The sequence below is a fragment of the Mauremys reevesii genome, linkage group 1 (assembly GCF_016161935.1).
Source record: "Mauremys reevesii isolate NIE-2019 linkage group 1, ASM1616193v1, whole genome shotgun sequence".
NCBI classification, from domain to species: Eukaryota; Metazoa; Chordata; order Testudines; family Geoemydidae; genus Mauremys; species Mauremys reevesii.
The window spans coordinates 278,194,307-278,216,920 of record NC_052623.1 but is presented as its reverse complement, the minus strand read 5'-3'; the positions used below and the strand labels follow the sequence as shown (position 1 = coordinate 278,216,920).

General features: G+C 40.6%; 1 protein-coding gene across 1 annotated transcript in view; it reads right to left on the bottom strand.

Annotated features, from left to right (window-relative positions):
- LTA4H (leukotriene A4 hydrolase) overlaps positions 1–22,614 on the bottom strand; it is a 32,430-nt gene that overhangs the window by 1,284 nt on the left and 8,532 nt on the right. The window contains exons 3-17 of the mRNA XM_039500729.1: positions 18,413–18,533; positions 16,735–16,803; positions 13,788–13,892; positions 11,318–11,370; positions 10,364–10,436; positions 9,897–10,037; positions 9,649–9,672; positions 7,468–7,538; positions 7,243–7,354; positions 5,218–5,362; positions 5,026–5,129; positions 4,542–4,612; positions 3,281–3,335; positions 1,893–1,988; positions 1,046–1,128 (exon numbers count right to left, since the gene is read on the bottom strand). Of these exons, the coding sequence (XP_039356663.1) occupies positions 1,046–1,128; positions 1,893–1,988; positions 3,281–3,335; positions 4,542–4,612; positions 5,026–5,129; positions 5,218–5,362; positions 7,243–7,354; positions 7,468–7,538; positions 9,649–9,672; positions 9,897–10,037; positions 10,364–10,436; positions 11,318–11,370; positions 13,788–13,892; positions 16,735–16,803; positions 18,413–18,533 (1,323 nt within the window). The remainder of the gene's footprint in view (positions 1–1,045; positions 1,129–1,892; positions 1,989–3,280; positions 3,336–4,541; positions 4,613–5,025; positions 5,130–5,217; positions 5,363–7,242; positions 7,355–7,467; positions 7,539–9,648; positions 9,673–9,896; positions 10,038–10,363; positions 10,437–11,317; positions 11,371–13,787; positions 13,893–16,734; positions 16,804–18,412; positions 18,534–22,614) is intronic.

The following is a 22,614-nucleotide window of genomic DNA, read 5'->3' as shown; positions in this document are numbered from 1 at the left end:
CTAATATCCAATATGGTGTTCCCTACCTCCATCCTAAGAATGAAGAGGTCATGCTACCATACATGCAACATGACATTCAGATACTAAGTACTTTAAGTTCATAATGAAGCTGAACTGGGTCTCTGGGTTTCCCCACACTGACTTTTGCAATTATTTCTCTTATAATGATGTATAGATCAGTACTATGATAATGCCCAAAGGGCCCCGTTGATTAGGGTGCTGTATGTTTGGGGGAAGTCATTACATAGTAGGAAGTGTCTATTTGCACAAGCTCATCTATTTTGTTATAAATATAAAAATAAAGCAAAAGAAATAGAACTCCATATCATTATGTGAACTGGGAACTACACTAGCAACTTAAACAATATAGGTTTTGTCAATGGTAAATAGCAAAGGATTACTGTACACTGAGACAAGACAAAATCCCTAACCATTAAAACACTTTGTGGCAAGTTTATTACAATGGCAAACTAGGCAATTTTGCAAGTTTTTATAAGTTATAATATAATACCTCCCAATAATAAATGCTTTTAGAGTTCCAACAACATAACTTGGGGTACAGACATCTTTTAAGGGTGTATAAATACAAGATACAAAGGAATTTATGGTGATAGGCATAAACTAGAATTAATGGGAGGAAAGGAATATTTTCCTCTGATATTTTTCTTAAATTTCCATTTAAGTTTTAATAATTGTTTACTTTAAAGAGAGCATGAACCCTGTGAGGAAAGGCACATCTAAAGTTAAGTGGACAAAGCATTAGGACTTTTACTACAGGGAACAATCACACTGGCAGGGGAATAGACTAGATGACCTAGGCGTTATCGCTAATTGTGGATGCTCAGACTGGAATACATTTTCCCATTTCATCATTAATTAGCATGTAGGAACACTGCACATGTAAAAATTACATTTACTAGAAGTTATTACTATTCATGTGTGTCCTATTGCGTTTTTGTAGAACAGAATTTCTCAGATTGTGCATAAGGTAGTATTTTCCCTTATCAAACACTTTTCATGAAGCAATTTCCATACTATGACTAACCTGAATCTTATTTCAGAATTGTTTACAGCATTGAAGTTATAAACTTCCTGCATTCGCTTTACATGTGACACTGGAAGTGGTGCCTAAAAAAAGTTGCAAAATTAGAAGAATGAGTAAGAGGTATATTTCAACTGATGTTCTCTGAGAGGAGGAAAGACCTAGAAAGAAGACTTTCACTACAAGGGAGAGAATATTTAACAAAAAAACAATGGCTACTGGTAAGTGCTTGCATATTCTCTCCCTTTGCTCCACTCCACCTAACTAAAGAAGGGGCAAGGGATAATATGGTAGTTATTAAGGCTCTGTCTACACTAGCACTTTTGTTAGCTAAACTTTTGTCAGTCGGGGGGGTGAAAAAATAATCACACTCCTGACCAACCTAAGTTTCACTGGTGGGAGACACTCTCACCGCTCGGTGGGGGTGGGGTGGGGTTTAAAATATAGAGCGGCTACAAAGGAGACCAAGGTCCATAATATAGACAGCGTAAGTCTGTGAAACTTTAGTACAGACCCAGTATTATTGAAGCACTCCAAACTGGTTACAATTTTATTCACCTGTATCATGCAATACATAAAAGCTAAATTCAAACTAACACAATCACTTCTCAAATTTTGTTTATGCCTCCTTAACTGAAAGTCTCCTGATGTTACTCATCAAGTGAATAATCAAGGAAGAATGGGTTTTGGAGACCTCTTACTGGCTGTCCCAAAGAAAAGCAAATGATTTAAGTAGGATGAATAAGGATCTTCAGAAGTGTTGGGCAACGTATTAGCTCCCTGTTTTTACAAAATAGATTTGTGCCTTTGCTTGCATTCTTAGGTCAAACTACTCCTAGCCTGCACTTACCTCCAGCAGCAACAGTGCCAGAAACTCAATCAACTGATGGGATGACAAATCCTTTATATCTGCTGAGCTGAATGTGTACAAATCACTTTCTTTGGCCTAAACAAGCAAATAAACACAACAAACAGTTTATAATTGGCTTTTTCAGTGAAGACATCATCTGTCTGCTTTTGTTTATGGACACCTACATTTAATTTCAAGCTACTTCATGTAAAAATACTGCTTTTAGGGTTTAAGTTATGAGGTTACAGAAAACAAAGAAGAATCCAAAAATGGGAAAGCTGTGGGGGTTGCTGAGTGTTTTTTTTGTTTACACCATTTAATTTCCTATTAAAGATAATGAAATAAAGTGAAAAGTAAGTTTAAGAGATTCTTATTAAAAAATATCAAAAGTTGAGTACAACATTGCAATGTGTACTTTTTCATAAAAAGAATCTTTGGCATGAGGAGAATTAGGTTGAAGCAAATGTGCAGTAGGGCCAAAACACAAAGTTGGCAAAAATAAGGATGCTACAGTCCCTGGCAAAACTAAAATGAAGTTACTACGAATGATCAATGATTTGTTGTAATTGGCGTTGCTGCATTTTACCAAGGAGTACATACTGCCTGCTTTATAAAGGAGGGGCAGTGTTAGTATGAACATATAATCGGTAAAGGAGACTTACTTCCACATCTGTGCCTTATCAAAACAAATTTTGAAATTGCAGTCCTAAGGCATAGGGCAGGGGTCCCCAACGCGGTGCCCGCAGGTGCCATGACGCCCGCAGGGGCATCTTAATGTGCCCGTGTGCTGGCCCCCGGGAGAGCACCCGCCGAAATGCTGCCGAATTTCAGCGGCATTTCGGCGGGGACGCCTCTCGATGACGATGCTTGTCACTGACAAGTGATGTCATTGAGAGGCGTTGCTCCTGAATTTCGGCAGCGACGCCTCTCGCTGACGACGCTTGCTGTCGACAAGTGATGTCATCGAGAGGCGTCGCTCCCGAATCGGCAGCATTTCGGCGGGTGCTCCACCGCCGCAGTGGTCCTTCGGCTGGCGCCTGCCAGCCAAAAAGGTTGGGGACCACTGGCATAGGGTAAAATATGCACAATGGGATTCTCCATTTGCACATTATCTGCATGCACTAGATAGTTAGCTGTGTAAGTACTTAGTTTACATGTACAATGCTTTCTCATATTTCAAGAAGTTGCAGCACCTCTACAGACTCTTTTGGAAAGTTTAGCCTATGAAATAATGCAAAAATTCATGGCGGCATTTCCCTCACCAGACACTACTGTCTTTGGCCTGTGAGGATGATGTGAGCCCTTCCCTTATTACATAGAACAAACAACTTATTTGTCATAGTTAAAAAAAATCTGTAAGATGTCTGCAGAATTCTTTAACAACTCACTTTGGTCCATCTTTGGCTCAAGGCATCACAAGCATTTGATAGTACCATATCGTATCTAATAAAGATGAAAAACAAAGGATTACATTTTTGAAATGTGAATAACTCCAAGTGCATTTGACAGGCATTGTAGCACAGGCTGTGTAAAAGTGGCAAGATAACCTATAATTGGGCTTGGAAGGATTAGATTTTTATCGGTAAGTGTTGGTAAACAGATTTCAACATCCACGAAAAAACCAATGGAAATTGGAAATAATTTCAACAACAACTGAAACTTACAGATAGGCAAATTAAGCAAAATGGCATTTGAGAACTTATTAGAGTTAAAACTGGTGATTCAGATTTTTGAATGAGGCTTGTTACAAATGGACTAGCAAATGAGTAGTATGGTATGATTTGTAGATTTAGGAATATTTTATTTTGACATGTGATGTTGACAATTTGCATATAACTGTTTATAAGGCTTTAACTTTGTGAATCTCAAAGTGTCACTAAATAATTGTCTGATTCCTCCCATAATTTCCCACAACTGTGAAAACATAAACCAATAAAAATTGAAAAAAAAAAAAAGCTTAAAACTCAACTTTCCACAACTGTGAAAATTTAAAAATCAATAAAAATCTAAAAACAAAACCATCAATATTATCTGTTGAAGTTATAAAAAATAAAATTAAAATTCTGCAAAGCCTATTTATAACGTAGGTGTGCAATGCAATATGTGGAAAATCTGCTACAATGAGAGTCGACATAGAAGTGCATTTCCATGCTCCCCTTTTTTAAAGTAACTCCACTCGTCATGGTATTTGTGACTTGTGTTGTGAATATTGCTATTGCTCATTGATAGCCCCATACAGTATTAACTGCAGATGGAGTAATATCTTGTAGTCAACCTCAGAATGTAAACACATTCAGAAGTCGTACACTATCCAGCTGGTTGGACAGTGGGGGGTGGAGGGGAGGAGAAAGAAGGGCTGTTTCTTGCAGAGATTTCCACTGGGGAAATTACACTTTGAATTTTTTCCATTTTCTGTGGCAATTTTCCAAACAAAAAAGGCATGCCTTCCCCCAACATTTCTCACTTTGGAAAATTATCAGAATTCATATTCCTCCTCCCACACCCCCGACTTTCAAACATTTTCAGGAAATAAGGTTTTGTGGAAGTTTTCTGACCAGCTCTAGTACAAGTTATTCAAATAGTTAATTGATGTCTTGGAATAACACACAAATTTTAGGCGAGAAAGACAAGAGAAGAAAGCACAATTACGTTGGTTTTACTGGTGGCATGCCAGGGGTGTGCATCCATGTATTCCAGTCAACTTTGTTGAGAACATCCACCTACAAACAACACAGATCTTTATTCAGTTTACCATCTACGTGTTTTTTCTCTAAAGAGTTTGAAATTTGAAAGTTAGTTCAAATCTTTTGTTTTGGTTTGTAAAAACAGCTTTATGTAAAGTGCTGATTCCTATGTAGTTTACTTTTGAATAACTGTATTTTGAACACATGCACTGTAACCCAAACCCATGTTTGTAAGATTTTATGCTACATCTTTACATATTCTCTATATAGGAATGAGGGTGAAGAGGCATATAAGACATCTCTTTTAAAAAGGCAGTAATACTTTATCAGCCTATTTTACTCGGACCATATAGAGTATCTTCAGCTTCCTGAGCTATGCCACAAGTAGAATACATTCTGCCAGTTTCACACAACTGTAGGATCTCAATTAGCCTGAAGCACCATCCAACCTTATCCTTGAAGTAGGAATACAAGAACTTCTTCCAATCTTCAGTTACAGCACTCTTATAGGCAAACTGCTGAATATAAGCCTTCAAGAAGCCAATGAAGACATCTAAGTTAAAAAAAATGTATCAATTAAGAAAGCCAAAGTTTGAAAGCAAAATAAAAATGCTTTTTAAAATAGAACTATTAATGCTCACCTGGTCCTCCAAGAAGCTGTTCAAGGTGGAAAAGCAAAGCAAAGCCTTTCTCATATGGAACATTAGAATATGCAACATCAGGGTCTACTTCATTCAGCTTAGGGATCAGGTTAGTGAAAGGGCTTGTGTCTCCAAGTGTATTTATCTGTAACAATATTATACACAAATACTCACCCAGAAAGGCTCCATAATTCGCACTGATTTGCAGCCATCTTATACAGTTATCTTCCATCCAAGACCAAGATTACCATGCTTTGGTGCACATGGCTCCAGCTCAGGGGTGGGCAAACTTTTTGGGCTGAGGGCCACATAGGGGTGGGGAAATTGTATGCAGGGCCAGGACAGGGGGTTGGGGTGTGGTGTGCAGGAAGGGGCTCAGGGCAAAGGACTGGGGCAAAGGAGGGGTACAGGGTGCAGCAGGGAGCTCAGGGCAGGGGGTTGGGGTGCAGAGTGTACAAGGGGGCTCAGGGCAGGGAGTTGGGGTGCAGGTGGGGTGCACAGTGCAGGCAGGGGGCTTTGGGAAGGGAGTTGGGAGGCAGGGTATAGGCTCCCTGCATGCCTGCCCTGTCCCTGACCCTGCGCCGCTCCAGGAAGCACTGCAGCCCCTGGGGGAGGAGGGTGGCAAGGGCTCCGCATGCACTGCCCTTGCCGCGCCTTCAAGTACCTCCCCTGAAGCTTCCATTGGCCATGGTTGCCTGTTCCTGGCCAATGGGAGCTGCGGGGGGGTGGTGCCTGGAGGCAAGGGCCCGGGGGCCGCAGGGACATTGGGCCAGCTGCTGCTGAAAGCGGCACAGAGTCCGCAGCACCATGGGGGGGGGGGAAAATACCGCAGGCTGGATCCAAAGCCCCGAGGGGCCGGATCCAAAGCCCGCAGGATGTAGTTTGCCCACCCCTGCTCTAGCTCATCCCACTTGCTGAAGTTCCCGAATTAGTACAGACTACCAGCCCACCGTTTCATCTAAGGGCTGGTCTATACTACAAAGGTTTTGTCGGTGTAGCTATACTGGCAAAGTCCCCTAGTGAAAACTCATCTTATACCAGTACAGCTAACCCACCTCCCTGAACATCATATGCTAAACGGTCTGCATAGCTGTGTTAGTTGGGGGTGAGATAGTAACTTTCTTAACTGACATAGCTATGCTGGCCTTTTGATCATGCTCCCATGTTTTGTTTGTTCCCATGGCAACAGCCTCTTTCCCCATACTGAAATCATACAGTTTATTCAGTGCTTCAAGAAAACAGAAGTTACCACTGACAGGATGAACAACAAAACTATTAATCCTAAAGGGGTGAGACATTTCTTTTGGGAGACTCTGGAGGAAGGGGAAAAATAGACAATTTGTCTCTGGCTTAACTTCTTAAAAAGTCTTTGAAAATGCAACTATCATGACCATTTAAATTCTCCTCCTAGAGACAGAAACCAAGTATCAGGATTCCTGATCTTCAATACTCAGTTTGGTACAGTGTGGAACACCTAGGCTTTGTTGTATATTTCAGTTCTCTCTCAGACATTTCAGTTGCTTGTATCACACTTTGGAATGTCTGAAGTTTGAGAAGGGTGGCCTTGGCTATGGCTATCACAAAAAGGCAACTTTTAGCTGCTCACTGGTACGCTAATTGCTTTAAAGGGTTTTAAAAAGCATACACTCTTGCAGTATGTCCTGTACATTAAGGGTTCACTGTTATTCACTAGCTGTTGCAATACTCAGGAGTAGTTCAGGATGAAATTCAGCCTTTCAGAAGATCCTGCAATCTTTAAAAGATCCCTGAGACTTAAGGTCTTTTTGAAAATGTTACCATCCTCTGTAATCTAGCAGAGTCATGTTTATATTGAACAATATAACTTGTTGGTTCATAAACAAACCTGAGAGAACACTGGTACTCAACTACCAATGCAAACATTTTCAGGAGCATTACTATTATTGTTTTCTGCTGCATATTTCAGGGAAACATTATGACAACTTAATTTTTATGAGTCATGTTTAAACATAAACATACAATAAACTTCTACCAAAACTAGTTTACCGTATTTTGCAATTCTCTCCAACCTCCCAAAGCTTGGAAGTGCCTGAACTGTTCACCAAACAGCCGTCCACCAATTCTACGTTCCAAGTAAACTGTGTGTCCCTCATTTAGCCTAGAGAATTATCAAGAACATTAATTCATGTGAGATGGCAAAACCATTTCCTCAGAACTTCTAAATGGCAGATAAGAGCCAATTTTTTGTAATGCACTCAGTATTACACCTACCAAAAATGCTCCCATGTTTTGTTTGTCACCAAGTTTCCTGTCCAGCTATGAGAGATTTCATGGGCAATAACCTAAAACAAACAAACAAAAAAAATAACTCATCCCATGTCAGAAGTAGATTTAATTAGATTACCCCAGAGAATATACTGTCAAATCCCAAGGGGTGGAGAGGGGGCGGAAGGTAAGAGGGGTAGCAGCAGGAATCACAATGGGTTAACTATTATACATTCAAAGCGGACTGCCATTTATTGTAAGTAAGCCTCTGGATATCAGATTCACTCTGGTGTTACAATATCCCACACCACACTCTCTATGAAAAAGTAGTTTTCAAATTGTGGTCTGTGGACAAAAGAGCCTTCCCTGGTTGGCCGCGCTGATCTGGTTGGTAACACAGTGCCAGCTCTTCTTGTTTCCAACTGCTAAATCACATTAAAAGAAAGATTATTTAAGGTGTTTAGTGCTTTCCTGATAATACTTTTCCAGGTAAGCAAATGCTGTAGTGCAGGGATGTTATTTCATTACAAATGGGAGGAGATATGATTCATGAGATCATGAATAGAATGGGGAAGCATACGAGATACTAAAAATCTGGTCCACTTTGAAAATTTTAGAACTGCTGTTGGAAGGCATTATAATATTATGTTCATTTACGAGACTATATTCCTCTACTGGAAAGATTTAATAATTAGATGAAATGCCAATCAGACTCCTCTCTCCCGACAAACATTAAAATATAACTAGGACACGCACTGAAGTACAATTTCCAATTAAAAAATTATGCACAACTTATTGCAACCAGTTTTAGTGCCTAGATACCAGAGAAACAGGTCACCAATAAATACCATTAGCATAGGACCCTGAAGAATCCCACCTTTTCCTCCAGAATCAATTTAGCTACACTTTTTAACATGGCTTTACCAGTGGCTTGGCTATTCCTAACTCAAATATGTGGGATTTATTTAGAACTAAAACTGCTCCCCTTTAACATTCTTGTGATTAATTATCTGTAGCCCACAGTTCTTAAATTGGGTCAGAGACAGAAGCTTTCAACTTTTCTGCCTCATAGCTGATTAAACTGTATCAATAGAAGCGTACATGCTAGTGTGGCCCAGAAGGAAAACCAACTGAGAACAGTGGCTGGGAGTTCAGTATAATAGTAATGTAGATTTCTCATAAGACGTAGTGTTATTGTGGCTGTGAACTTTCAAAGGCTTTAAATGGCTGAGCTGTAGATTTTATTCAGGGGTTCTCAGGACATATTTTTTGGTGGCCTCAGAGTGCAGCCACCAACTCTTGCTGGTGGCAGCTCTCACACTTTTTCTGAAAATACTTAAATTAGTTTTAGGAAAAACAAATAAGTATGTACATATGCACATCCACATCATTGTAATTTATTTATTCCTAGCTATTAAGTCAGTTGTGAAATGTGATATTAACAAACATACAAGTATCACGTTTCACAGCAGACTTACTCAGCTCTGCCAAGCCTGGGGACAAATTAAGCCCTGGATGGGAGGCTGGGGGAGACAGTGGGATGGGGGTTGGGGCTAGAGCCTGAAACTTCATGGCCAGAGCCTGCCACTCCCACCACTCCAGGTCTGAAAGCCCAAGCCTGAGCCCCACCAGCCCTGGGAAAGTGGGAAACTCACCAGCTGCCTGTTCCTCCAGCATTGTGCCCCAGGTGTCTCCAGAAGGGAGCAGGGCCCAATCTCTGCTGGCGGCCCTAGCAACCAACAAGGCAGTGCATCCAGGAGCAACAGGAAAGGAGAGGAGTTGCTATTTTGGACACACACGCATAGCCCTCAGGACGCTATGGGCACAAGAAAAGCCCCTGGTGGCCGCATTTGAGAAACACTGTTTTAGAGGGTCATTTCATTTGTCAATATAGTTAAATGGGAAGCAGGAGATTCCTCCTATAAAGATGATATTGTTCTGCAAAAATGATAGGGACAAGAAGATTTCCCTGCACCTGAAATTTTTGCAATACAGCTTGGTATTAAACTGACCTGCTATATATTTTTCCATTTTGTAACTAATTAACAGAAAATATATAGGATGTCTAAATGAAGACTTAAGATTTAGAAATATATTTCATATCTTCTCTGCCAGGAACGATTTAAGATTTAACTTAAAAAGTTATACAGTATTTGGTTTGAAGACCTGAATAAAGTTTATACTTACATTTGACAGCGATCTGTCACCTGCCTAGAATAGACAAACAAATCAAATTACCTCATGGTTCAAGTTAAACTCAAAATTCATGCACTACAAACATCTGTTTCATGGAAGTTCTATGGCTCTGGTAGTCTAAGGATCATTTTATTGTTCTTTAAGGAACATAAATCCAGAGTTCTATGCACACCTGGATAGATTTTGGAATAGGTTCTGATGGAAAGCAGAAGAATAAAGCGCATAAATTTCACACTTACCAATAAAGTAGGAGTCACAAAAGTAAGGCAGGGGTTCTCCATACCACCATAAGGAAAAGAGGGCGGCAAGACTAGCAAGTCATACTGTCCCCACACATAAGGCCCTGCCAGATCTTCTGCTGTTTTCAACATGGCTTCAGTCTGAAACAAAAATTCACATTGATTTTTAATGAGATTTGTAATTACAATTAGTAAATACAGGCTGTAAGTATGATCCTAATGCTCCACACACAAGTTTCTCAGACAGTTTGAGAAGTTCCACATGCAGACCAATGGCAAGATTATGCCTTGTCACTTGTGTAGCAAGATCAGCAGTTATTTGATGTTCCTTTAGAAGAACAAAACACTTTCTTTGGTGGATGTCAAGAGAGGGGAAAAAATTAAAATAAGAACAATTGTAGTGTTGGCTGTTTATTCTTAATACTATATAAAGTGAGTGAATAGTGAGCAAACTCTTTGTAACTAACCTCTGCAAATTCATATGCAGATTTATCCACCAGCTCCTTCTCAGCCCACACCAGCGTCCTGGGGCCAATCTGTCTGTAGAAGTACAGATTTCTGTTAGACACTGAACTTGAATTGATGTTATATGGAAAGCCAATGCATAGTGGAGGATGGGTTTAGTATACTCACAGTAGCCCATATTACTGAGGAGAGGCTCTGGAGAAACCCCCACCACCCTCATTTCTGGAATGGGGATTGGAGAGGAGAGAGAAGGAATGACTAATTTAATTTAGTTTTAGACACACTTCTTTGCTTATAGACTTAATGTTCTAGTCCTCCACAGAAGGACAGGTAGGAAAGAGATGCAAGTGCAGTTAAAAAAAATAAATCAAATCAAATCAAATCACAGGAAATTATGTTTTTTGCATTGACTATCTAGATGGGGATAAACTGAAGTTCATGCTTTTTAAAATATTGTACGGTGTTAATACAGCACCACCACCACCAACATTCTGGGCCAGATTAAAACATACCGTTGTGCAAATGAGTGATCGGGTTGAAGCTAGTATATTATGACTTATGGAAGGGACAAAGGCTCATCTAGTGAGTAAATAGTTTCTAGTTATTCTTAGGACTAAAAGGCTGAGAAGAGAGGAACAAAGACTCAGTGGCTGGATTCTGTTCCATTTCTTTCCCTTACAGTGAGAAAATGGGCTCAGTAGCCTTCTCTCTTGTGTTGTGGCTAGATACTCCTAGAGGTGAGAATAATAAATGAAGACTTAAAGAATAGCTAATACGCTCAGCAGTGTTCCGGGTTGGGGGAGTACATACTTGAATGTTATATGCAGGAGCATCCTAACACCCTTCCTCTGACCAAGAGGTTTTTTCAAATTAGGATCAGGAGTCCAAGTAATGTAAAGACTCTCAAACTTTCTGTAATTGATAAAATTTAGCCAATGTGTACCATACACACTTACCTGCTTTCCAAAGCCCCAACCACTAACGCAATCAAGTAGCAAGGTATTGGAACCTAATGGAAGATATTAAAATCATCTATTTAAAATCCTAGTTGTTATATCAGAACTATCACCCACCAAGTTAATCAAAGGGAAAAGTTATATAAGCATAGTTGTACTGTACATTCATTTTCTTCACAACCTTCTGCCCTGCATTAGCCCCCGACCTTGTTTTTCTTCTGCCTGACAGATTTATTAGCCAGTGGTAGTAAGAAGCAGTCCTCATTTGCTCCAATACATTTGCTAGTCTATAACGGAAATTTCCACTACATGCATCCGACGAAGTGGGTATTCACCCATGAAAGCTCATGCTCCAATACGTTTGTTAGTCCATAAGGTGCCACAGAACTCTTTGCCGCTGCCACATGGGGGTGCAGGGACACATAGGGATGGGGTGAGGGGTGGCTGAGGGAGGGTGCGGGGATGCCTGGAGGGTGCAGGGATGCGGGGATGCCTGGGGTGTGGGGATGCCTGGAAGGTGAAGGGACACACGGGGACAGGGACAGATGTGCCTGACTGAATGGGAGAGGCTAGGGGTCAGCATTTCCTGAATCTATTTTGTTATCTGTATTGTTACAGACAAATTTGCTGACAAGTATTTTGAAATAACCAAAATTGAAACTGGAATGATTATAGTATGTCAATTTGACAAAATATACAGAATTTTAAAATATTATGTGCAGAATTTTTATTTTTTTTTTGTCACAGAATTCCCCCAGGAGTATAAAAGCTCAGGCTTTCACAGTTCAGGGTATGGCAGTGTTGTCACTTTGAAAACTGCACTGCAGTAGCTGAGAAGATGGGACAGCTGCTGAAACAGAGTACTAAAAAAAAAGGACTGCAAAAGATGCCGGCACAAATCCCCAACCATACCATGGGGCTCTTATCCTCATAGGAAGGGTCAACAGTCTCCTTCCAGTTTCCAACATGAAACAATCATTCCAGCCTCCCGTCTCTTCCTGTAGGTCTTCCCCAGGACACTCTTCCTTCCCAAACTAACCACTCCAAAAAGATGCAAACACCTTCACTCAGTTTTTCAAGCCTAAATCCCCTGCCTCTTCCACATTTGTACCTAAGAGCACTGTCTCTGAAACCGAATACACACTATTCAATATTGACAAATACAAAATCTATAATTTCGTGCAAAGTCTGGTTGCACATTTGCATTAATTCATGTTAGTCACATGCTAGGATACTTCACTGCTCTAACAATTCATTTTTAAGTGCCACTGTTTCATGGCAACATAGCAGATTAAAGTTATATACCAGATACACCAGGGAGCCTCAGAGATGTATTTTGTTCCGTGTATGGTATCTTGTACATTGAGCAACACTAGACAGATTAGTCTACCCGCTGGCTTTATAAAACAACACATAGGCAGGAAAGGGATTTAAGAATATAGAAGAGGGGTTCCCAACGCGGTGCCCGCGGGCGCCATGGTGCCTACCGGGGCGTCTAAGTGTGCCCACATACTGGCCAGCGGATGAGCATCTGCTGAAATGCTGCTGACAAGCTGCATCATCCAGAGGCGTCGCTGCCGAAATGCTGCCAATTTTCAGTGGTATTTCAGCGGCGACGCCTCTGGATGATGCTACTTGTCGACGGCATTTTGGCGGGCAAGCCTATTGATGTTGCCACTTGTCAGTGGAATTTCGGCGGATGCTCGTCCGCCGCCACAGTCCCCCATGGCTCGTTGTCTGGCACACGCCAGACAAAAAAGGTTGGGGACCACTGATATAGAAGATAAACACAGAAACAAATTTAATTTCTGTATTTGGGATCAAAATGAACTGCTGTAATTCTTGTTCCTCTTCTTGTGGAAAAACTCCCATGGTGTGATTATGTCCTTCATTTATTATCAAACTAATTATAATTGTCATTAAATACAATCAATTTGTGATCGCATTGAAAGGATCACATCACCACATGATTTTGGGGGACGTAATTTACATGATCACTGGAAAAGACTCAAGAACAGATGCTCAAATCCATTTATGTGTGTTCTAACAGGTCTTCAAACTACAGGTTGGTAAGTCACCAATGGTTTAAAGTTTCAGATCTCAGTGGATAACAGAACATGAACTTTTTTTTAGAAAGGCTGTTCCTCATTGCACCTCTTACCCTCATGGCCAAGGACAAGTAAGTGTTATGGAAAAAATTCTGATAAGTTTGGCAAGGTTAAGGCCAATGACAAAAATACACCAGACTACAATTTGTTTTATGGAATTTGTTGCTTTTTTTAAAAATAAAACAAATCTCATCTTGTTCACATGTGCAGTAAAGGTTCCATGAGCCTAAATATTATGAATTACAGTACATACACAAGTCTGTGCTTGCGTAGGTTTCATGCACACAATACTTTAAACTAATACAAATCTGTGCCTGGCTTTGTGGTTTCCTAGTTTTTGTTTAAAAGACCATGGGTCTTACCTTTTGACTGAAACGATATATCTTCCTATTGCAGTCTTCTGGGTCAGGCAACTCTCCATCACGATTGGCACTCATGAGAGCCACCAGTTCTTTAGGAACAGATACCTAAATAATGAGAGAGGAAATATCCAATTATGAGGGAGTCTAAGTAAGCACAATTGAGATCATATCAGTCATCTTTGGAAAGCATTAGCCACCCTCAAACATTATACCACATGCTGGGAGCTGCTACAGCAAGTAGCCCCCACTATATTTAGGTTATGCTAATATTTTACATTTAACCTCTCTCCCCCTCTCATCTCTGCCACAACTAGAATCTCACATCAAGTAGAAATAGACAGTTTGCCCTCCCTCTAAAACAGGCAATGCTTCATCAGCCAGAAGGGTTGCTTTAGATGATGCATGTTTCTTATCCCTATTTAGATTCCCAACTCGCTGTCTCAATGCACTCCCAGCTTTTACTACCTCAAAAAGGAGAAGGGGCGGGGGAGGAGGGGGGAGGACAATACTACCAGCACACCAAGATCCTTTGTTCTGATGTTGGCTTTTTTTTTTTTAAGAAAGGATTAATGAATTATTTAAGGGATAGTTAACTGAAAATTTAATCCCTCCGTAAAATGAGTTAAGAGTAGTTTTCAAATATCTCCTTCATGCCAATTTTTGTGGTATTACAATCAGATTTTCCTGATTTCAATAGTCTCCCTCCTGTTCCTATGCAAAAATTAAAAAAAAAATAGCAGGAACAGAGGGAAATGACTCAATATATAGGGGAAGATTGCAAAACTGTACACAGAGTGCCGTCAAATGCACAAATAAACAAGTTGAAATCAACAGATGAAAATATTATTTCAACATTTCAGGTATGGTAATCTTAGGCATTACCTGTAAATAGATTTTTCACAATGTGACTTTAAGTTGACTCTATAGCTTTAAACATTCCCATATTTTGAAACATTCCCACATTTTTAATTTAGAATTATTACTCAGCAATCACCCTGTACCATAGGCCAAACCTCAACAAACCTTCCTTATTGCACAGGATTTGTAAGGTTATGAAGACTTCATAATTGTGTTTATTTCAAAACGCCCTTACTACCTCTTTATTTCTTTTTGAGAGTTTGACAAGTCATTGAGGCAGTTTATACCGATTAAATACTTCCCATATTGTTCAGCTGTCTACCTAAATCAAGAGACTCTTATGGAAAACCAAAGGGAAGTTTATCTGGAAAGTAAACTCAGATTCAAAATGGAATGCTTTGTGTACAAATGCCAGACTAAGCAGGTAAAACTACCGCTTAGAAAAAGATCATCAGGAAGCCTGCATGATCATCTTTATTCAGTAACCTTTCAGAATCTCCCCCAATGTCTCTCCCAGAGTACAATTCTGCTCCATCTTTATCAGTAGGCTAGCTCTATTAATTTCTCAGTCTCCTATGGCAGTGGTTTTCAAATCATGTGTCACGACCCAGAACTGGGTCATGGAATGGAAGCCACTGGGTCGTGGCGACTCTGGTCAGTACCACCGACTGGGCCGTTAAAAGTCCAGTCGGCGGTGCTGCTCGGCTAAGGCAGGCTAGTCCTTACCTGTTACGACACCGCGCTGTGCCCCAGAAGCGGCCACCAGCAGGTCCGGCTCTGAGGCAGGGGAGCCATGGGGCTCCATGCGCTGCCCCCACCCCAAGCACTGGCTCTGCACTCCCATTGGCTGGTTCCCAGCCAATGGGAGCTGGGGGGGAGCAGTGCCTCCAGGCGAGAGCCAAGCAAAGCCGCTTGCGCACCTCTGCACAGGAGCCGGACCTGCTGCTGGCCGCTTCCAGGGTGCAGTGCGGTCCGAGGACAGGCAGAAAGCCTGCCTCTGCACCCGGGCTACACTGCTGACTGGGAGCTGCCGGAGATAAGCCCGTGCCCCAATCCCCTGCCCCAGCCCTGAGCCCCCTCCACCAACTGAGAGCCCCCTCCTGTACCCCAAACTCATCATCCCTGGCCCCACCCCAGAGCCCTGACCCCCTCCTGCTCCCCAACCCCCTGCCCCAACCCAGAACCCCTCCCACACTCTGCACCCCAACCCTCTGCCCCAGCCCTGAGCCCCTCCCACACTCCAAACCCCTCATCCCCAGCTCCGTTGAGTGGTGGACATCAACAATTTTCTTCAACTGGGTTGCCAGAAAGAAAGTTTGAAAACCTCTTTCCTAGGGAGTAAGCAGGCTTATGACAGGTTTCTGTGTATAAACAAAATATGTAGCTTGATTTCCATATTCAGAGTTCCCCAGACAATCTGAGAGCAAAGAGTCCATTTTCAACATCTCACATACAATGAAATTTCTGTGGCTGCAGCATCATCCTCTTCCCCCCTCCCAACCCAACTTCAGGTAAAATGACTGCTGATCTGTGGTCTTTGAAAACCTGTCCTCCCACTTCAGCCTCAACAGATCACTCTGCACATTAACCAGGAACCCCACTGATCTGAACAACATGGTTTACTTTTCATATGAGGGGAATTCAGCACAGTGCTGCTTGTGCCTCAGGAGGGACATCCCTTCCTCTTACAAGTTAGAGAAATGCAACCAGGGAGACAGGCAGTTCTGAGTTATAGTAAGGTAAAACCCCATTCGGTGGTTTCATAATGGACCATATTCTGCAGTTTGTATATGAAATCCCTCAAAGAAATCTCTGCCTGCCAATATACCTACAGATTGAATTCTCACACTATTTCCACATCCCTTATTAGAGGCTGCCCATCAGGTAAAGCTTTTAATTGACTGGCTATTTTAATTGCAGGGTAGAGTGAAAATTTACATTAGCAAGTTGCTATCTGGCAGTGAAATCTGAATGCTCCAATAAATTCCTTGCAAGCAGGCTTGTTCACAGAAAAGCCTGCCAGCTAGAAGAGGCTTCCCCATTCTAGTTGTGTTCTTCATTCAGATATGCATGATTTGTGTTCATCTACCTCTGCATAGTATGTTAGTTTCACAGAAGGTGTGTCCTGGCAAGGAAGGATGGCTCTGCAGTGGATAGCCTGGAAAAAGACAAATTACGAATATTTCTTATATGCAGCATTTGCAATACATTACAGAAACATATGGTGTACAGTTACAAAGAGTAGGAGGCAAATAGAAGGGCAAAGTAATATCACTAGCAAAATTGTAACATTGCATGTCAGCCTGCTGTCAAAGTCCTGACAGCCCAGTTTCTTCCTAGAGGGCCAGTTCTGCTCCTTTCCCATACAGAAAAGGAAATCTGTCTAGCAAGTGTTTCTGGGTATAGGGCAACTTTCACTGCAACTGCAGAAGCATCAAGTAATATGGGAGGATATACTGGGAAATTAGTATGTTTTGAACTACACATGTGCTATTAATGCATCTTCAGCATTACAGAAAAATTCTCAGTGAGAAAGAAAGGAAGCATAATTTCTCGGTCTTATAATTTAAGGCCAGAAGGGACCCCCAGATCATCTAATCTGACCTGTAACACTACCATGACCCGCACAGTGAACCCAACAACCGAAATTAAACCAAAGTATTACAGCACACATGAGACTAGATGATTTCATGCAACAGGCAGCGTATATAAGTAATTGAGGTGCACCAATGTCCCCACAATGGCAAGGGAAATGATTAAGTGAGATCTATCCAGATAATCCTGCATACTGGACCATACCCACATGCTGCAGAGGAAGGTGAAAAAATTCCCAGGTCATTGCCAATCTGACGCAGGGGAAAACTTCTTCCCAACAACACATATGACAATCAGTTAGACCCTGACCATGTGAATAAGAACCATTCACCCAAGCACCCGAGAGAGAGACAGAGAGAGAGAATGCTCAGTGCCACCTCAGACCTAGTTTGAGATGTTTTAAAAAATTAAAACATGGTTCAAAGCCAAAATAATACAAGTGTTGTAAACTGTTTTGGGGTGAATGGTTTTGTGCTATTTTAGTTTTATTATCCAATGGCCAAATTCTGCCACAAGTTCTCCAGGATGGTTCTCAGATGTGTATCTTGATATCATCATCCTGCTGTATATTGTGTGCGGGTCTACCATTCTAGCTTTCAGTTAAATCTGTTCCTCTGGACTATAGCTCCCTGTATAAGAGAGTTTGACTCCTCCCCACTCCAATATTTTAAAGCACACTTCTTCCACTGTTTACTCTCTTCAGGGGGTAGCTTGTTTAACTGTAATAGGAATCCATACTTCCTAGTTTTTGATGGTCTATGCTAGTTTTTATAGCTAAAGACTTCCTAGAAGACATAACGCTATAGAAAAAAAAGTTAACTGCCATGATGTTCCAATTGCAAGAATTGAATTATGAAAGCAGTTTGGAGATATTACAGTAAGTTTGCCATTATTAAGTTTTATAGCCTCAGCACTAATAATGCCTTCATTTTTATAGTGTTTTAATTATTGCCAAAGGCCAAGGGTAAAAATTGTGGACTGCTGTACTTTCACTTACTACCCTTTAGATAACAAATGTCATCTAGGAACAAATGTGACAGAGCTATACAATTACTTAGAACCTATACTAAATAAACCTACAATTTGTGCTTTCCCCTCTGTTGCCCTTTTTTAAAGTATGAAGGATTATTAAGGTATATAGATAACATATAATTTCAGAAAGTCCTCCTAACCTGACACTGGCTGAAGAGAAATGGATGTTTCTTCCCCGAAGTCTGTTCTGGAGTAAGCCACTGGAGAGCTGAAGATTTTGGAGAGGTTTCAAAAGAAGTTTCCACAATCACATCTTGTCCCCTGCACAAATTAAACAGGTAAGTGTTTTCCGACATGCCCTGCGTGTTAGAGAGGTGAATTGTAAGGCAAAGACTTTCAGGAGATACTATAATACTGAGAGTTTCTCAGCACTGTCTCAGCTGAAGTGAAGATATCAACAAGTTGTGTACCGAAGCCACTTTTTGCTGGTGACTAGGGTACCAACAACTACCCATTATGTTTCAAATGTTAATACCCTCCCAGGAGAAGTTCTCTTTCATCCTCTAATGAGAAATTTCTCCTCTCCCCAACCGAAAAGGAGATAGAAATTGGGTTTTCCTTCAAGAAGCCTCAGAAAGGTTTCCACAACTGTTCAATGGCATACCATCAAAAGCTACTTACCACTTCAGTATGGAAACACAATAGTGAGCCAGGCAGAAGTTAATTAAACCTTTTATGTATAGACACACATTCAAGTAGTACCTATCTTAAAAATGTGGGCTTTGTGTACTTTGGAATGAAAAATATTGTATGCCCCACTGGAATTAGATTGAATATCCTATTTACTGAATATAAGCAAAAGAACATTTGAGGAAGCAAGACTGGCACATGAACAGTCCTATTTAATACCATTAAAGAGAATATATGACACACCCCAATTTTATTCAGAACTCATGATTCAACAGTTCATAATCAATGAAGGCAAAGAGCAGTAAATCAGCATTTGCCTTATCTACTAACGAGAGATCTAAGATACAAAGGACAATTTCTACATGCCAGTTTAAAAAAAAAATCACTGCTGTTAGTGGTTGAAGTATTTGACCATTACCCCCTTTTTATGAAAGTTCCTAGATTCACAAATGTGAATCTCTCTTTGGTATCAATCCTAATCATAAATTAAAATTAATGGTAGTTAAACTCAGAGAAGTTGAAGCAACTAGTCATACATTTTAGATAGATCAGCCAAGCAGTTTGCACTATTATTAAAACACATATTTGACTATTATTTAGTAACCTAAAAATTCATTTGAATCATTATATTGTACATATGCTTATGACTAAGTGCTTGTGCTTATACCTATAGCTCATTCCTCCATATCACTGTTTTCTTACACCTCATCTCCCACACATGCACGCTGGGTTGCATCTAAAACCAATTTCTCTCTATAGGTGCTGTAAAGTGCACAGCTCGGGTGGAACAGTCGCTTATTTCGCTTATAAAAAGTCTAGCCCGAAGTCACAGCTACCAGCTTTCCAAGAAGTAAGAGCCAGAGGAGACTTTCTTCAAAGCCCACCGGTAATGTTTATGTTTAGCCAGAGGAGTCACTGCTGTGCAACTCTCCTTTCTCTCCCATTTTACCCACACAAATAAAATGAGACCATTACTTCCACAATCTGCCCAGTACCCACTGGCTCAGAGAGTGAGAAGCGATTACTAAGGCTGTCAAAAAAATTAATTGTGCAATTAAAAAAAATTACATGATTAATCGCACTGTTAAACAATAATAGAATACCATTTAAATATTTTGGATGTTTTCTACATTTTCAAATATTTTGATTTAAACAACACAGAATACAAAGTGTACAGTGTTCACTTTATATTTGTTATTACAAATATTTGTACTGTAAAATAAGAAATAACATAAATAACAAAAGAAATAGTATTTAATTCACCTACTACGAGTACTAAAGGACTTTAGAGCCTACAAGCCCTTGTTCAGCCAATCACTCAGACAAACAAATTTGTTTACATTTGCAGAAAATAATGCTGCCTGCTTCTTGTTTACAATGTCCCTTGAAAGTGAGAACAGGCATTTGTATGCACTGTTGCAGCCAGCACTGCAAGATATTTACATGCCAGATGCGCTAAAGATTCATATTTCCCTTCATGCTTCAACCACTATTCCAGAGGATACGCGTCCATGCTGATGACGGGTTCGGCTCAGTAACGATCCAAAGCAGTGCAGACCAACACATGTTCATTTTCATCATCTGAGTCAGATGCCACCAGCAGAAGGCTGATTTTCTTTTTTGGTGGTTTGGGTTCTGTAATTTCCACATCAGAGTGTTGCTCTTTTAAGACTTCTGAAAGTATGCTTCATGCCTCATCCCTCTCAGATTTTGGAAGACATTCCAGATTCTAAAATTTTGGGTCGAGTGCTGTAGCTACCTTTAGAAATTTCACATTGGTATCTTCTTTGCATTTTGTCAAATTTGCAGTGAAAGTGTTCTTAAAACGAACAACATGTGCTGGGTCATTATTCGAGACTGCTATAACATGAAATATATGGCAGAATGAGGGTAAAACAGAGCAGGAGATGGACAATTCTCCCTTAAGGAGTTCAGACACTAATTTAATTAACACCGTTTTTTTTTTAAACGAGCGCCATCAGCATGGAAGCATGCTCCCTGGAACGATGACCAAAGCATGAAGAGGCATATGAATCTTTAGTGCATCTGGCACGTAAATATCTTGTGACACCACCTAAAACAGTGCCATGCAAATACCTATTCTCACTTTCAGGAGACATTCTAAATAAGAAGTGGGCAGCATTATCTCTCGTAAATGTAAAAAAAACTTGTTTCTCTTAGTGATTGGTTGAACAAGAAGTAGGACTGAGTGGACTTGTAGCTCTAAGGTTTTACATTGTTTTGTTTGAGTGCAGTTATGTAACAAAAAAACCCTACATTTGTAAGTTGCACTTTCATTATAAAGAAATTGCACTACAGTACTTGCACGAGGTGAATTGAAATATACTATTTCTTTTATCATTTTTACAAAGCAAATATTTGTAATAAAAAATAATATAAAGAGCACTGTACACTTCATATTCTGCGTTGTAACTGAACTCAATATATTTGAAAAAGACAAAAAACATCCAAAAATATTTAATAAATTTAAACTGGTATTCTATTGCTTAACAGTGCGATTTTTTTGAGTTAATTGCGTGAGTTAACTTTGATTAATCAATAGCCCTAGTGATTACCATGACCCAAACTTGCGTTTCCAGAAATAGTGGCCAGCTTTGATGACGTAAAACAGACAACTTCAGTCACCAGTCTAATTCAAACAAGGCAAGTCCAATATACAATAAACAGCTTTCAGCTTGGGTACATCAAAATATGGTAGGGTCTCAATTGTTAAAGACATTGAAACAGTTGTTTGGCAGTGGCTTTTTGACTTAACATTTTAAAGAAGCTTGCTGAAAATTAATTCATTCTCAACTGAGCTGCCAAAACCTGAGTTCAGAATCTTTGCACAGCTGTAACTGGTGAGCTGAACTTGCAATCTTTGTACACTCATATTCCCAACTGACTAAAATGGCAATTTGAGGTTTGCCAGGAATACAGGAAGAGGCCCCTATATAGAGCAAAGAATACAAAGACTGCAACTCTATACACTACTTTAGGCATTAGTGATGTTGGCAGAAGATCTTGAGCAATCCCCTTGCTTAGGAAGCTTGTAGCAGAAATGCACAGAACTCAGGGCTAGAATTCAGGCCTTAACTAGTGAAAACACTTAGGCCTTGGCTACACTGGTACTTTATACCACAATAAAGCCTCCCAGAGAGCTCCCCGTCCACATTGGCAAGGCACGCAGAGTGCTCTGACTCCCTGGCTAGAGCAGTGGCGTAGCCAGGTAGAGGGAACAGGGGGAGCGATAAAAAATAAATAAAAAAAAGGCACCACCCGCTGCGGCACTTTAACTCCCCCGGCGGCGCTCTGGGTCTTCAGCAGCACTTCGGCAGTGGGCCCTTCACTCGCTTCAGGTGTATTCGGTGGCACTGAAAGACCTGCTGCCAAAATGCCATCGAAGACCCACGGAGTGAGTGAAGGTCCCACTGCTGAAGTGCCACCAAAGACCTGGAGTGCCACCGAGTGAGTAAAATAAAAGCACTGCAGTGGGTAGCTGATCATAACTGTAGTAGTATTGCAGGAGGAAACAAGGGTCTTCCCGGTAGGCAGAAACACCTTAAACTTCACCTTGAAGCCAGTAATTAACCAGTGCAGATCATAGACTGCAAAATTGCAAACATAATTATCAAATAGCAAATGCACACCTTTAATCAAGGGGGATGATGTAATCACTGCCATTGCTTCCAGTTGATTCACCTACCTAGCA